Source organism: Sus scrofa, chromosome 14 (assembly GCF_054392235.1).
Source record: "Sus scrofa isolate SSC_HxYL_T2T_F1_AM1 chromosome 14, Sscrofa_HxYL_maternal_Yorkshire_Landrace_v2.0, whole genome shotgun sequence".
Lineage (NCBI taxonomy): Eukaryota > Metazoa > Chordata > Mammalia > Artiodactyla > Suidae > Sus > Sus scrofa.
Genome location: NC_139396.1, coordinates 123011430 through 123024196, shown reverse-complemented (window position 1 = coordinate 123024196; position 12767 = coordinate 123011430). Strand labels below are relative to the sequence as shown.

General features: G+C 42.1%; 1 protein-coding gene across 4 annotated transcripts in view; it reads right to left on the bottom strand.

The window, feature by feature from the left end:
* The window catches only part of STAMBPL1 (STAM binding protein like 1), a 61696-nt gene that overhangs the window by 33377 nt on the left and 15552 nt on the right, over positions 1-12767 (bottom strand). For all 4 annotated transcript variants that reach the window (NM_001243343.1, XM_021071883.2, XM_021071881.2 and 1 more), the window contains 1 exon segment: positions 392-474. In NM_001243343.1, coding sequence (NP_001230272.1) covers positions 392-421 — 30 coding nt within the window. In that variant the 5' untranslated portion in view covers positions 422-474.

Here is a 12767-nt window from a genome sequence, read left to right as displayed (position 1 = left end):
AATGTTTTCCTTGGTCATTACTACACAAGGTAAGCCTCCAATTTTGATCTGTGAATACTCAGAGGCACAAAAGAGGTGAAGTAGCTGCTACAATAGTCTCATCTGTAAAACCCTCCTCTCTGGTGTTGAGCTAAAAGACTACACTCGTGGAATCCAACCAGATAGAGTGCGATTAAAATTTCACACTTTTATGGAAAAAAAGGATTATTTTTAATTCTCACAAAGATGGTTTTATTAGTCACTTCCTCAAAGGACTGGACCACACAGATGGATGGAAACGGCGAGTGCTACACTTCTTGAAGTAACTGTGACTCATTTCACATTCGCTGTGTTTCTGTTCTTCATTTTGGGTTTTCAGACCATATGTAAAATATCAGTTGGTGCCACCTACCAGAGCATTCACAGTGAATGGCTGATCCATGTCGCCCTGGTCACAGAATGAAGGCGTTTACTGTTTCTTCTCAATCACTTCATCTGTTTCAAAGACAGAAAGCAGAGCAAGGGTTATTTCTTGAGAACTCAAGTCTCAAATCCCAAACCCCAAGGTTCGTTCTGCCTCAGAACAATATGAACAAATTGAAATGACTTATATAATCTGAGACTATTGGAAATCTCTTCCTGAAATTATAAAACTGCAGGGAGTTGTGAGGTTTCCTGAAGCAGACTTTTCAAAGGGGGGGGGTGCTGAAAAGATTGAATTATCCCCCAGGACCCAATATGAATCCACTGGGTGTGATCTTACTTCCAACGCTAGGCAAAATTACAACGTGGCTTTGCTTGCTTCAAAAAGAGAAAGAAAATCATTGCAATTGAAAGCCTGGACCCTTAGACCTGGAAGGGCTCAAACTAAGTCTTACTGACTGTGATCGGTGGAATTTCAAGATGGCCCTGTGAGTCCCGCCTGTTAGTATCCACAGGTTTCTGCAATCTCCTCCCTTGAGAGTAGACAAGACCTGTGTCTGGCTTCTGCTCTCAGCAGAACATAGCAAAGGTGATGGGATATTATTCCCATGTTTGTGTTCTTTCACATGGCAAAGATGAAGAGATTCTGCAGGTATACTAAGGTTCCAAATCAGGAGTGGGAGACCTTTCAAAGAAGGAGACACTCTCTGCTGACCTTGAAGACTCAGCTGTCATGAGTCACAGCTGCAGGGAGATGAATTCTGCCAAGAACGACATGCATTTGGAAGAGGACTCCAAGCCTCAGATCACCCTGGTTGACACCTCTGTTGCTGCCTTGTGAGACCCCAGCAGTGGGCCTACTTAGGCAGTGCCTAAACTCCTGACCCACAAAACTGTGAGATAATAAACGTGTGTGGTCCTAACACTTGAAGCTCAGGGTGATTTGTAATGCAGCAGTAGAAAACAAATACTCTAGCTGTGTGACTGCAAGTAAATATATAGCCTTTCTGTGCATCTGAAAAAGGAGGGGAGGGAATAACAATACCTACCTCATGTCCTTGTGATAAGGCATTAAATGACTTAGCATATAAAGTGCTAAGAATAGTTCCCAGCTCATAGTCAATATCATATCAATGTCAGCTATTATTAGAATCTCGATTTTGCAGTTGAGGAAACTAAGGCTCAAAGATGTTAAGTGCATATAGCCAAGTTCAAATAATCACTCAATAAATGTCAGTCTCCTTCATTTTTATGCTAGTGTAGGTCCAGCTCTGCCTTATTACTTCCCACTTCTAAATTTATTTTAGCTTTTATACTCTACTGATCACTTAGGTGAAGTTGGGCATATTTCTTCCCCTCGGTTCCTCATTTATAAAATGAGGGAGTTAAGCTACATGCTTTCAAATTATAACATTGTGTGAGTCGAGAAATCTCAGGAGTAGATTATTTAATCCTTCTGTGCTATTTTTTTTTTTTTTTTTTCCTGGCCTGACTCCATGGCTGAAAAACCTTTAAGGAAAGTCACTTAGGGTGTTCTAGTCTGTCCCCTTTGTCCTCCTCAGTGGTTCCTGCAGTAAACATCAAACTCTAGGCTTGCAGGCTGCAGAAATGCCCAAGAAAGAAATGACTTGCAGAGAGCCCCAGTCACAGTGTTGTGTAAAACCCAATTAATCCCAGAACCACTGAATGCAAGCAATCCCATTTAGGAAATTATGACTTCTTAGTGAGGATAAACCAGAAAAAAAAAAAAAAAAAGATATTAAGAGAGTTAAAGAGATAGAACAAAGAGGCTTGGGAGAATTTAAGGCTGGGTAGGGAGAGAAGACAAGGAAATACTAGTTAGTCATTGCTTAGGGTCTCCTAAAATTTGAGAATTAATTCTTTTAGAGGTTACTCAGATCCTTAAACAGAGCACAAAAATTTTTTTTTTTTTTGGCTTTTTCTGGGGCCACACCCGTGGCGTATGGAGGTTCCCAGGCTAGGGGTCTAATTGGAGCTGTAGCTGCCGGCCTACACCACAGCCACAGCAATGCCAGAACCAAGCCACGTCTGCAGCCTACACCACAGCTCACGGCAACGCTGGATCCTTAACCCACTCAGCGAGGCCAGAGATCGAACCCGCAACCTCATGGTTCCTAGTCGGATTTGTTAACCACTGAGCCACGACGGGAACTCCTAATTTAAAAGATTGGAAAGGTTAGGACAAGTTCTAAAAGCATGTAAACCTGAGACTTATTTAAAGTGCAGATTCCAGAGTTCCTGCTGGGGAACAGTGACATCCACGGCATCTCTGTAGCACCAGGATGAAGGTTTGTTCCTGGCCCAGCACAGAGGTTTAAAGGATCCGGCACTGCCACAGCTGCAGTGTAGGTCATAACTGTGGCACGGATCGCAATTCCTGACCCAGGAACTTCATATGCCACAGGATGGCGATCCCTGACCCAGGAACTTCATATGCCACAGGGTGACCAAAAAATAAAATAAAATAAGATGCAGATTCCTGGAACTCAAAAGGAAGCTGGATCCACTAGTTTTAAGTGCACAGATAGGCACTGATTGGTAGGATGTGGTCCAGGCAATTTTGACACATAAGATTTCCAAACAATGCTTTGAAAGACACTGCTTCTGAGAATGTATCAAGCAGGATTCTTCACTGCCAGCAAAGGCAGTGAATCCAAAGAATGATAATGGGAAGATCACAAACTTCCAAGAAAACTGGAGGAATTTGGCTTGGAGGCTACATACCAGTAACACCATCCAGAGTCCCACAGAAGCACTGGTCTGCTGCTTATCCCTAATGGGTAGGAGAGCCTGAAGCTTCCACCATCGACACCAGCTGCTGCCCTGGAACCACCTGCCACATAGTTTTTGACGTCACTACTTTCTATTTCAAAATATGATATGGAGGTAGGTGCCTGACTGGCAGATCCTAGGTCACATGTCTGTTCCCAGGCTGAAAAGGTGGTTTTTTAGTGCTATAATGCAAATATCTAGCAGTTTAAATTTCCATGGGAAGCAGAATGGGATGTGCCAAGCGAGGAAAGGTGGACTGAGGGCTGGGTGGCCAAAACCAATGATAAATGTGCACAAAAATTAAACTTCTCTCTAACGAGCTTCTTTAAATGTATAAAATGTTAAATTCAATTTATCTCAAACATCAGAATTTATTATCTTGCTCTAGATGAAAGCCAATAGTTAAACCTCTCTTTAACCCTATCAACTCCTCTCAAATCTAAGATGAAAGAAGTTTAGAGATCGGTCAGTTGACTGACCTTTGGGGGCCATTAACTACTCATTGGCAATGACCCTATCTTAATTTCTTTATTTTTAATCCCCAGTCCTAGCAGTTATCAATATAAACAATTACCAATGCCAGCTTAAACAGGTTATATTCTCAAGGCCAGGGGATGTCCAAGTATGATACAAGGTCCCCAAGATCCTTTTAAGGGGTCTGCAAGGTCCATATCATTTTCACAATATTACTAATCTGGAAATCTCCTGTATACAATATAATTTCATAATATTGCACACAGGAGATTTCCAGAAAGTACAAATTAATAGATATGCTCACTTACATATTCTTGTAAATGCCTGTTTTCATGTTTAATACAGTAAATATAAATAGACCCATATAAAGAAGCTTTGTAGTGTCCTTAGTCATTTTGAAGAGTGCAAAGGGGTCCTGAGATGAAAACATTTGAAAACTCACTGCTCCATGCAAACAAAACAAAAACTCACCATGCGCTTCAAACTAACCAGAAATACAGTGAGCCATAAGAATCTTAATGATGAACTTCCATTTGCACTACTGAGGTATTACTAAACTAATTAGAAAAATGGGGGTACAGTAGGAGATACCTTACTTCACAGAACCCAAGACCCACAAGAGTAAGTGCAGCAGACTGCTGTATAATCTGCAATACCCATTCTCTTTTTCTAAATAAAAATATTTTTTAGCTGATATATAGCCATTCAGGCAAACCCTACATTTTCCAGCCTTTCGTGGAGGTAGACCACATCACCAAGTTCTGGCCAATGGGGTATGTGCAGAAGTACTGTGATCAAAGTGTGGATCCCGCCCTTTAAAGGAAGGGTCATGGCCTTCTCCACCCACCTTTCCCTTCCCTTCCTTCGGGCTGGAATGCTGATGGCCACGGGACCCATCTTTGGGTCATGACGATGAGCCTTGGCAAAGCAAGAAGAGAAAAGGAACTCTCTAGTTTGCTTACACTCAGACCATTACAACAGAGGTAAGTTTCTATCTTACCTAATACTTTGTTTAGGCAGCTGGACCAATATCCTGACAAGTGCAATAACTTTAACCTAAAAAGGATGGCTCGGTGTTAACCCAGAGGAGATTACTGCCATTGCTGCTAAGAATAGGCATCCTCCATCACCCTCCCCCAGCCCCAGCCTCAGCGCCCCACCTGTCCTGCCTCTACACCTTTGCCCCAGGTACCAGAAGCTGCAGAAATACACTCCTTCCTCCTCCCCTCCACATGGTGCACCTAAACCCTGCTCAGCCTCCAAGATCCACCTCTCCATCCAGAAGTTTCAGACTTCTTCCAAATTGGTACCACATTATCCTTCAAACTGGCATATATTATAAGCCACATCCCCCAAAGCAACTTTTGGTTATCATTTGGTTGTGATAAATGTTTAATTTGGTTATCACAGTAAACTTTAAATACCTAAGTTTTATCAACATTTAAAAATAGATTTCATGTAAAAATTCAGATTTCAGCTTCACTTAAAAAAAAAAAAAAGGAAGTTCCTGTTGTGGCTCAGTGGGTTAAGGACCCACATTGTCTCTGTGAGGATGTGGGTTCGATCCTTAGCCTCACTCAGTGGGTTAAGGACCTGGTGTTACCGCAAGCTGCGGTGTAGGTCACAGATGTTGCCTGGATTCCGTGTTACTGTGGCTGTGGCATAGGCCTCAGCTGCAGCTCCAATTTGACCCCTAGCCTGGGAACTTCCATATGCTGCAGAGGTGGCTGTAAAAAAAAAGGAGAGAGATAGAAACAAATGGGAAGTTCTGGCACCAAGGAGCCCAGTACTTGGAATACTTATTTGTTATTTTTTGTCTTCTATCCTTAGTTTAGAACAGTGCCTGCTATATTATAAGGACTCAATAAAGATTTGTTGAATAAATGAATGAAGAAGCAATTCCCTTTCTCCCCATCACATTCCCAGGCATATACCAGAAACTTAGTAACTATTTGGCTGTAGATCTGTGCTAAAATATATATCCCCCCAAAACACTAACCAGCCTTCAAAAACTTACAGGTAGGTAGATCATTTAATTGTCTTAATACAGGTCTATTCATTAATTCAATCCTATATTTATTCAATAAACATGAATTTAACACCTAAGATGCACCAGGTATTGTTCTAGGTATGTGGGGGTCGTCAGCCAACCAAACTGGCAAAGACTCCTGCCCTTGTTGCATTAACACAACAGATAATAAGCCTTTTAAGTAAATGAGTTGTATAGTAAGTTAGGAGATCATATGTGTTATGGAAAAAAGGAAACAAGCCAAGTAAGGAAACCAGGCATGAGGTGGAGAAGGATTACCGTATGAAATGGAGTTTTCAAGGTGAGTATCACTTTGAAATGGAAATGAAGCAAGGGCTTGAAGGAGGTGAAGGTTAGGAAAGAGCTAGTGCAGAAGCCCTAAGGTGGAAAATGCATCCACTGGTGTGATGGAGAAGAAGCAAGAGGAAGGAGGTGGGTAAGTGGAGAGGAGGGTGGTCAACCTGAAATCAGAGAGACGAGGACAGTAAAGGAGGACATAAGCCTTCCATAGGAACACAAGATCACCACGTGGACTTCCACCTTTACTTGGAGTGAAATGGGGAGCTATTTAGGGCGATGAGCAAATGAGCGACATAAATAGCATTATAATTTAAAAAGTGACCTTTGGGTGTGCTTTTGAAAACGGACTATGGGAAGCAAGGGAGGAGGTGGGAGATCAGTGGGGAGCAGTGATGATGGTTTGAGGGGTGCAGAGAGGTGGTAATTGCAGAGGATCAGGCAAGTACAATGTTTAATATTTCCTCCATTTCCAACAGGGGGAAAGAAGAATTAAGTGCCATAATTATAAACAAATGTATTTAAAGAAGGAGGAAGTAATCCATGTAACATTAACGCACAGGAGACCTGGCAGGATGTTAGCAGTGCCATCCTCTCAAGTTATCGTGGGAAGACAGGCTGAAGACGACCTCAGGTGCTAAGGAGAAGATAAACGCTGCAATTTAAAGGATCGGAAATGCATTGAAACAAGACACCCTGAGAATGCCAAAGGCACATGGGAAACACTCAACTTCATGCAGTATTAAAGGGAATGCATACATGCGTGTGACTGGGTCACTATGCAGCAATTGGCACAGTATTGTAAATCAACTATACTTTAATAAAAAAAAAATAAAACCAAAAGATTCAATACATTGAAAAAATAAATTCTCTTTTCAAAGTGGAGGCTCCAGGAGCACACGGTACAAAGGCAGCCTTAGGTGTCAGCTGGGGGTGTGCGTCTTGGCTTCATGATCTACTTGCTGGTCAACCTCGCTGGACGCCCCCAGGCTCACTTTCCTCCTTCACAACTGAGCGTATCAAAAACATTCATCAGGAGTTTTCGTCGTGGCTCAGTGGTTAACGAATCCAACTAGGAGCCATGAGGTTGGGGGTTCGATCTCTGGCCTTGCTCAGTGGGTTGAGGATCCGGCATTGCCGTGAGCTGTGGCGTAGGTCGCAGACACGGCTCAGATCCTGTGTTGCTGTGGCTCTGGTGTAGACCGGTGGCTACAGCTCCAATTCGACCCCTAGCTTGGGAACCTCCATATGCCGCGAGAGTGGCCCAAGAAGTGGGAAAAAGACAAAAAAAAAAAAAAAAAAAAAAAAAATTTCATCAGGAATGCCTGCTTTAATCTTATCCCACTCCGTATCCTCTGCAACCCCCTCCCCGCATAGTGCCCACATTCCTGCAACCGGATAACATCTGATCTAGGGCCTTGCATGCCTTTAACATGCAATAAACTTCTCAAGAGAATTCTTTTTGCTTTAGAGCTCCTGCTTTCTTGCCATTATCTCCAGATCCTTTTCTTCACTGTAGATTCCAAAAACTTAGCTTTTTTTCCTCTTTAAACTGACCTTTTACAGAGAAGCAGGGAGGGTGTCCACGTTCTGTTACTCCTTGCACACAAAGGTGGGGGAACCAGGCAGAGAAGAGGCATCAAAACAACATTCACCATGACCACACGGAGGCCAACCCTCATCCCAATGGAGCAGTTAACAAGCAGCTTCTAGAACCAACTGAGCAATTCCGGACTGTGCCCAGAGGGGGTGAGGGAAAATTCCAGTCTCATCCAAGAGTGGCCTAGGAGGGGGCAGAATGCTCTCCAGACTGACAGTTTTCAGCTCTGCATTTTAACAGTTGATTCTCTCTATGCCCTCACTGGGTCTCAGCCTGATAGCAGGATGCTTCTGGGTGCTGGGTCCGAGTCAGATGACTCTATGTCTCAACTGTCCCCAAGGATCTGGGCAGGCAGTGCCATGATTCTACCCTTTCCAACCAGCAGCAAGTCGGCCAAGAACAGACGAGGAAAATATCCAACCTGACACAGCGTCTCTTTTAGGACCACTTTTAAGCTTTAACTTTCATCCCCTTAAAGTTCCTTTGTTTTCTTTTCTTTTCCTTTTCTTTTTTTTTTAATACTTTTTGTGTGTCTAAGCTCAGAATCCTGACTTTCTTGCACACACAGGGCCAGATTTTCTAGAGCATAGGAAGGAGACTAACCAGGCAGTGAACAGACCCTTCAGGGACTAGGCACATGGAGAAGGGCCAGTGAGACCGCCGCCCAAATGTGTCACTTGCTCCCTGGCACTCCTTTCAGGCTGAGTGCTGTAGGGAACTGGATAAGGAGGTGTAGACTGCTAGCAGGAGGGAGAGGCTGGAACATCTCACGCTGCTTCCTGGAGTCTCCTTTTTAATTGGCTAAACCAGCAGCCTTTTCTCTCCCCACTGGGTTAGAGGTCATATTTTCCAGGAAGAACATGGTGCAATTTACTTAGTTGGAGCTAAGGAAGGAAATGATCATAACCCAGACTGTGAGCTGCAGTGACCTAACCTGACTTAGATGAAAGGAGGCAAAGGGTCACTCCCACACCTTAAATGACAGAGGCAGCAAGAAGGATCTCCTGAGCCACATTCTTGCAGATTGGGACCTGCTTTAGGGGGGAAAAAAAAATGACCTAAGCCCATCCTTGCTGTTCATTTGGAAGGATTCAGACATTAAAACCAAAGATTATTTTTTTATACTCAAAAGACTATTTTTATATAATAACTATAAAGCGGAAATATGATATGACCCAGATAATATTTTATTTCTGCCAAAATATTGTTGAGATAAATATGAAACTTGATCTGAATGTCAGAAATAGATTTATTGCCTTTTTTGAAATACTTGTAAGTACTACATGTGAGTACCTGCTAGGTATCAGATGTTTGTCATTTATCCCTAGAGGGGAAAGTTAAACATACCTCAGCAGTGCGGTTTAGTTTAGATCAATCAGCAAGAATGCAGTTGCTCCAGGAAACATTATTAAATAAATCACTATGCCCAATGTATGCTTTTAAATTACTTTGAGGTTAAGCCTAGCCTACACTGAGGGTAATCAAGGTGCACTTTGGACCATAAAAGAATTATTTTCTGCAACATAGTACAGTTTTTATCCTGACATATGATGAAGTGGTTGGGTACCTTTATCATCAATAGCTCAAGCTTTGGGGCCCGACAGACCTGGAGGAGAATCCAGCTGATTCTGTATTTAACCTTTTTGTGCACTCTATCTACATCTATTAAATAGGGAGAAATAACACCCTTCCAGGAGGACTCAATGGAAGCATATATGAGGTTAAAACAAACCAACAAAAAAAAAACCCCAAAATTATATTACAGTTCCTGGCATGCAGTAGAAAACTTTAAGAAAATTAGATCTTTTTCATATGAAATAGAGAAGTAAGCTTATATAGACTTCTATCATCAATATCAAAGATGACTCATGTTTAACTACTTGTTTCATTATAGTTTTTGACAGACACTGTTAGTTGTCCATCCAAAAGCTGCCCACTCCCTCCACCACCTCTGCTTCCTGCCAGCATGGCCCAATCTCACTAGAGATATTCACTTTTCCAGGGTCCCTGGCACTCAGGACATGACTAGTTGGCAAATGACCGAGTCTTGGACAATGGGACTAAAAGAGAGAAATCTGTTAGGAGGACTGTGACAGACTTTCATCTCTGATACAAAGAGACAGTCTGGAAGAATACATGCCTTTTCGTCAGCTGGACATGTGTCTTCACCTAAGACACGAGATGCAGCAGCCATCTCACAACCCAGACAGGTCAAGCCTAAGAAGTGGCTGGTGTGCAGAGGATGGCAGAGGCTGAGGGCAGAAGGAGCCTGGCCCCTGCTGACACTGTTGAGCTGCTGAGTTTATCCTGAAATCATTCTCCTCTCAATTTAAATTTATTTGTAAAATTAAAGTTTAATTAGACAGGGATCTGAAGGGATCACCTGTGAGTAAGCTATATGCTAATTGCAGTGACTATGCATCATGATTTCTAATTTGGCTGCTCAAAATCCATTTTTCTTACTTTTTCCTCCACTGTCTTCTAGATAAGAGCAAGCTGAGTTTTGGACAGATGGAGGTAGGACTACGTACGTCACCTTTGATTCAGCAAAAGAGCTATCTTAATAATAATAGGTACTACTAATTGAAAGCTTTCCTTCCCTGGTTAACTGAAATAATGCACTAACACACGTGCTCTTGGCCCTCACAACAGCCTCTCAGGTAGGAGGCAGTTCAGTCTAGAGATTGGATAGGCAACCTCCAGGGTCAGACCATGTGGTTTCAAATTCTGACTCTAACCACTACCTGCAGAATCAGAGCTACTCAAACTGCAAAATGAGGTTGGAAAGAGCTGTCGAGAACGAAAGGTGAGACAATGCCTGTGGAGCAGGGCGTACTGCTTGGTGTCAGGAAGCACTCAATGAATGATAACCATAATCTCTGTTTTATGGAAGAAGAAACTAGAGCCTAGACTAGGTATGCACCTTAAGCAAATGGTGGAGCTGGGACTGAAAACCAAGTGCATAAGATTCCAGAGTTCATACTCTAAGTCACACAGCGATACTGGCAATTAATATTTAATAGTGAAATCAGGGGAAGGTCAAATTCTTGGGCTTTGAGTGATAGAATTTATTGCAGAAATGAGACTTCGGTTCTTCTTCCTGCCAGAGAAATCAAAGGGCATCCATTCCCTCTGCTTGTTTCTTAGGCAGAATGATTCAATGTTTGTGGGCTGACCACCTGGAATACGTAGTTAGGAAATTCAAAGGCAAGAGTTCCCACTGTGGTGCAGTAGGTTAAGGATTCACCATTGCCACAGCTGTGGCATAGGTTGCAGCTTTGGTTTGGGTTTGATCCCTGGTCTGGAAACTTCCATATGCTATGGGTGCAACCAAAAGAAAAAATTCAAATGCATTATTTTTCTACCAACACACAGATCAATTCAAAATATTTACTGGTTTTTAACACAAACTCTAAATTGTGGTATTCAAATTACTCAGCCATGAAAAAGAATGAATTATTGCCTTTGCAGCAGGATGAATGGACCTAGAGATTATCATGCTGAGTGAAGTAAGCCAGAGAAAGACAAATGTTATTTGACATCACATATATGCGGAATCTAAAAATTAATAGGAATGAACTTATTTATAAAACAGAAACAGACTTACAGTCATAGAAAACAAAGTTACAGTTACCAAAAGGGTAAAAGGGGGAGGGGTAAATTAGGAGAAGGGGATTAAAAGATATGGAGTTCCCATCGTGGCGCAGTGGTTAACGAATCCAACTAGGAACCATGAGGTTGCGGGTTCAGTCCCTGCCCTTGCTCAGTGGGTTCACGATCCGGCGTTGCCGTGAGCTGTGGTGTAGGTTGCAGACGCGGCTCGGATCCCGCGTTGCTGTGGTTCTGGCGTAGGCCGGTGGCTACAGCTCCGATTCGACCCCTAGCCTGGGAACCTCCATATGCCGTGGGAGCGGCCCAAGAAACAGCAAAAAAAGCCCCCCCCAAAAAAAGATACACACTACTACACATATGACAGATAAACAATAAGGATTTACTCTGGGAGTTCCTGTTGTGGCACAGTGGAAACGAATCCGACTACTGTCCATGAGAATGCCGGTTCAATCCCTGGCCTCGCTCAGTGGATTGGGGATCTGGCGTTGCCGTGAGTTGTGGTGTAGGTCGTAGGTGTGGCTTGGATCTCACATTGCTATGGCTGTGGCATAGGCTAGCAGCTATAGCTCCAATTCAATCCCTAGCCTGGGAACTTCCACATGCAGTGGGAGCAGCCTTAAAAAAAAGAAAAAAAAAAAAAAGATTTATTGTTTAGGGGACAGCATTCAGTATCTTATAATAGAAAATAATAGAATATAATAGGAAATAATTGGAAAAAATATGTACAACTGAATCACTGGGTCACTGGGCTGTATACCTAAAGCTAACACAATATTTTAAGTCAACTATAGTTCAATAAAAAAATAAAATAAAATGTGATATTCAAAAGGCATTTCATTTTGAGTGCTCATAAATGTTCTAATTTAGGATTCTGTTGGATTTTTTAAAATGACATGATTCATTTAATATCTTCATAAAACAATTAAATATTCATAAAACATTCAGAAGATGAAATTGAAGTACTGAGGAGAAATTCATATGTGTACGTGTACACAGTTAATTTGTCATTATAAATCCATTAACTCTGTGGAAATACTAAAGTTTTTTGAAATAATGCATTCTAAATGTAAGCCATGCATAAGACACTAAACTCTAATGTACACTTTAACATTCTTCCTTTTTTATTACAATTTGCTTTTAAGAAAATACTATCCAGAAGTTATCTAATTCAAGGAAGCATAATGAGTCAGAACTAATTTTTTTTTTTAATAACATCATTTTCTTGCCTGACAGTTGCCTGAAACTCAGAGAAGAGATCAGTGCTTGGGCCTTATTAATCAGTTTTATTTAGTTTTCACAAATTTCCTAAAGGTAGTACTTGAGCAAGATGAATTTAGTCCAGCCCTACTTTCAAAAGCAAAAGCTATCCTTTTTTTTTTTCTTTCTTTTTTTTTTCTTTTTAGAGCCACCCCTCAGTATATGGAGGTTCCCAGGCTAGGGGGTTGAATTGGAGCTACAGCTGCTGGCCTACACCACAGCCACAGCAATGCTGGATCTGAGCTGAGTCTGTGACCTACACCACAGCTCATGGCAATGCTGGATCCTTAACCCCACTGAGCA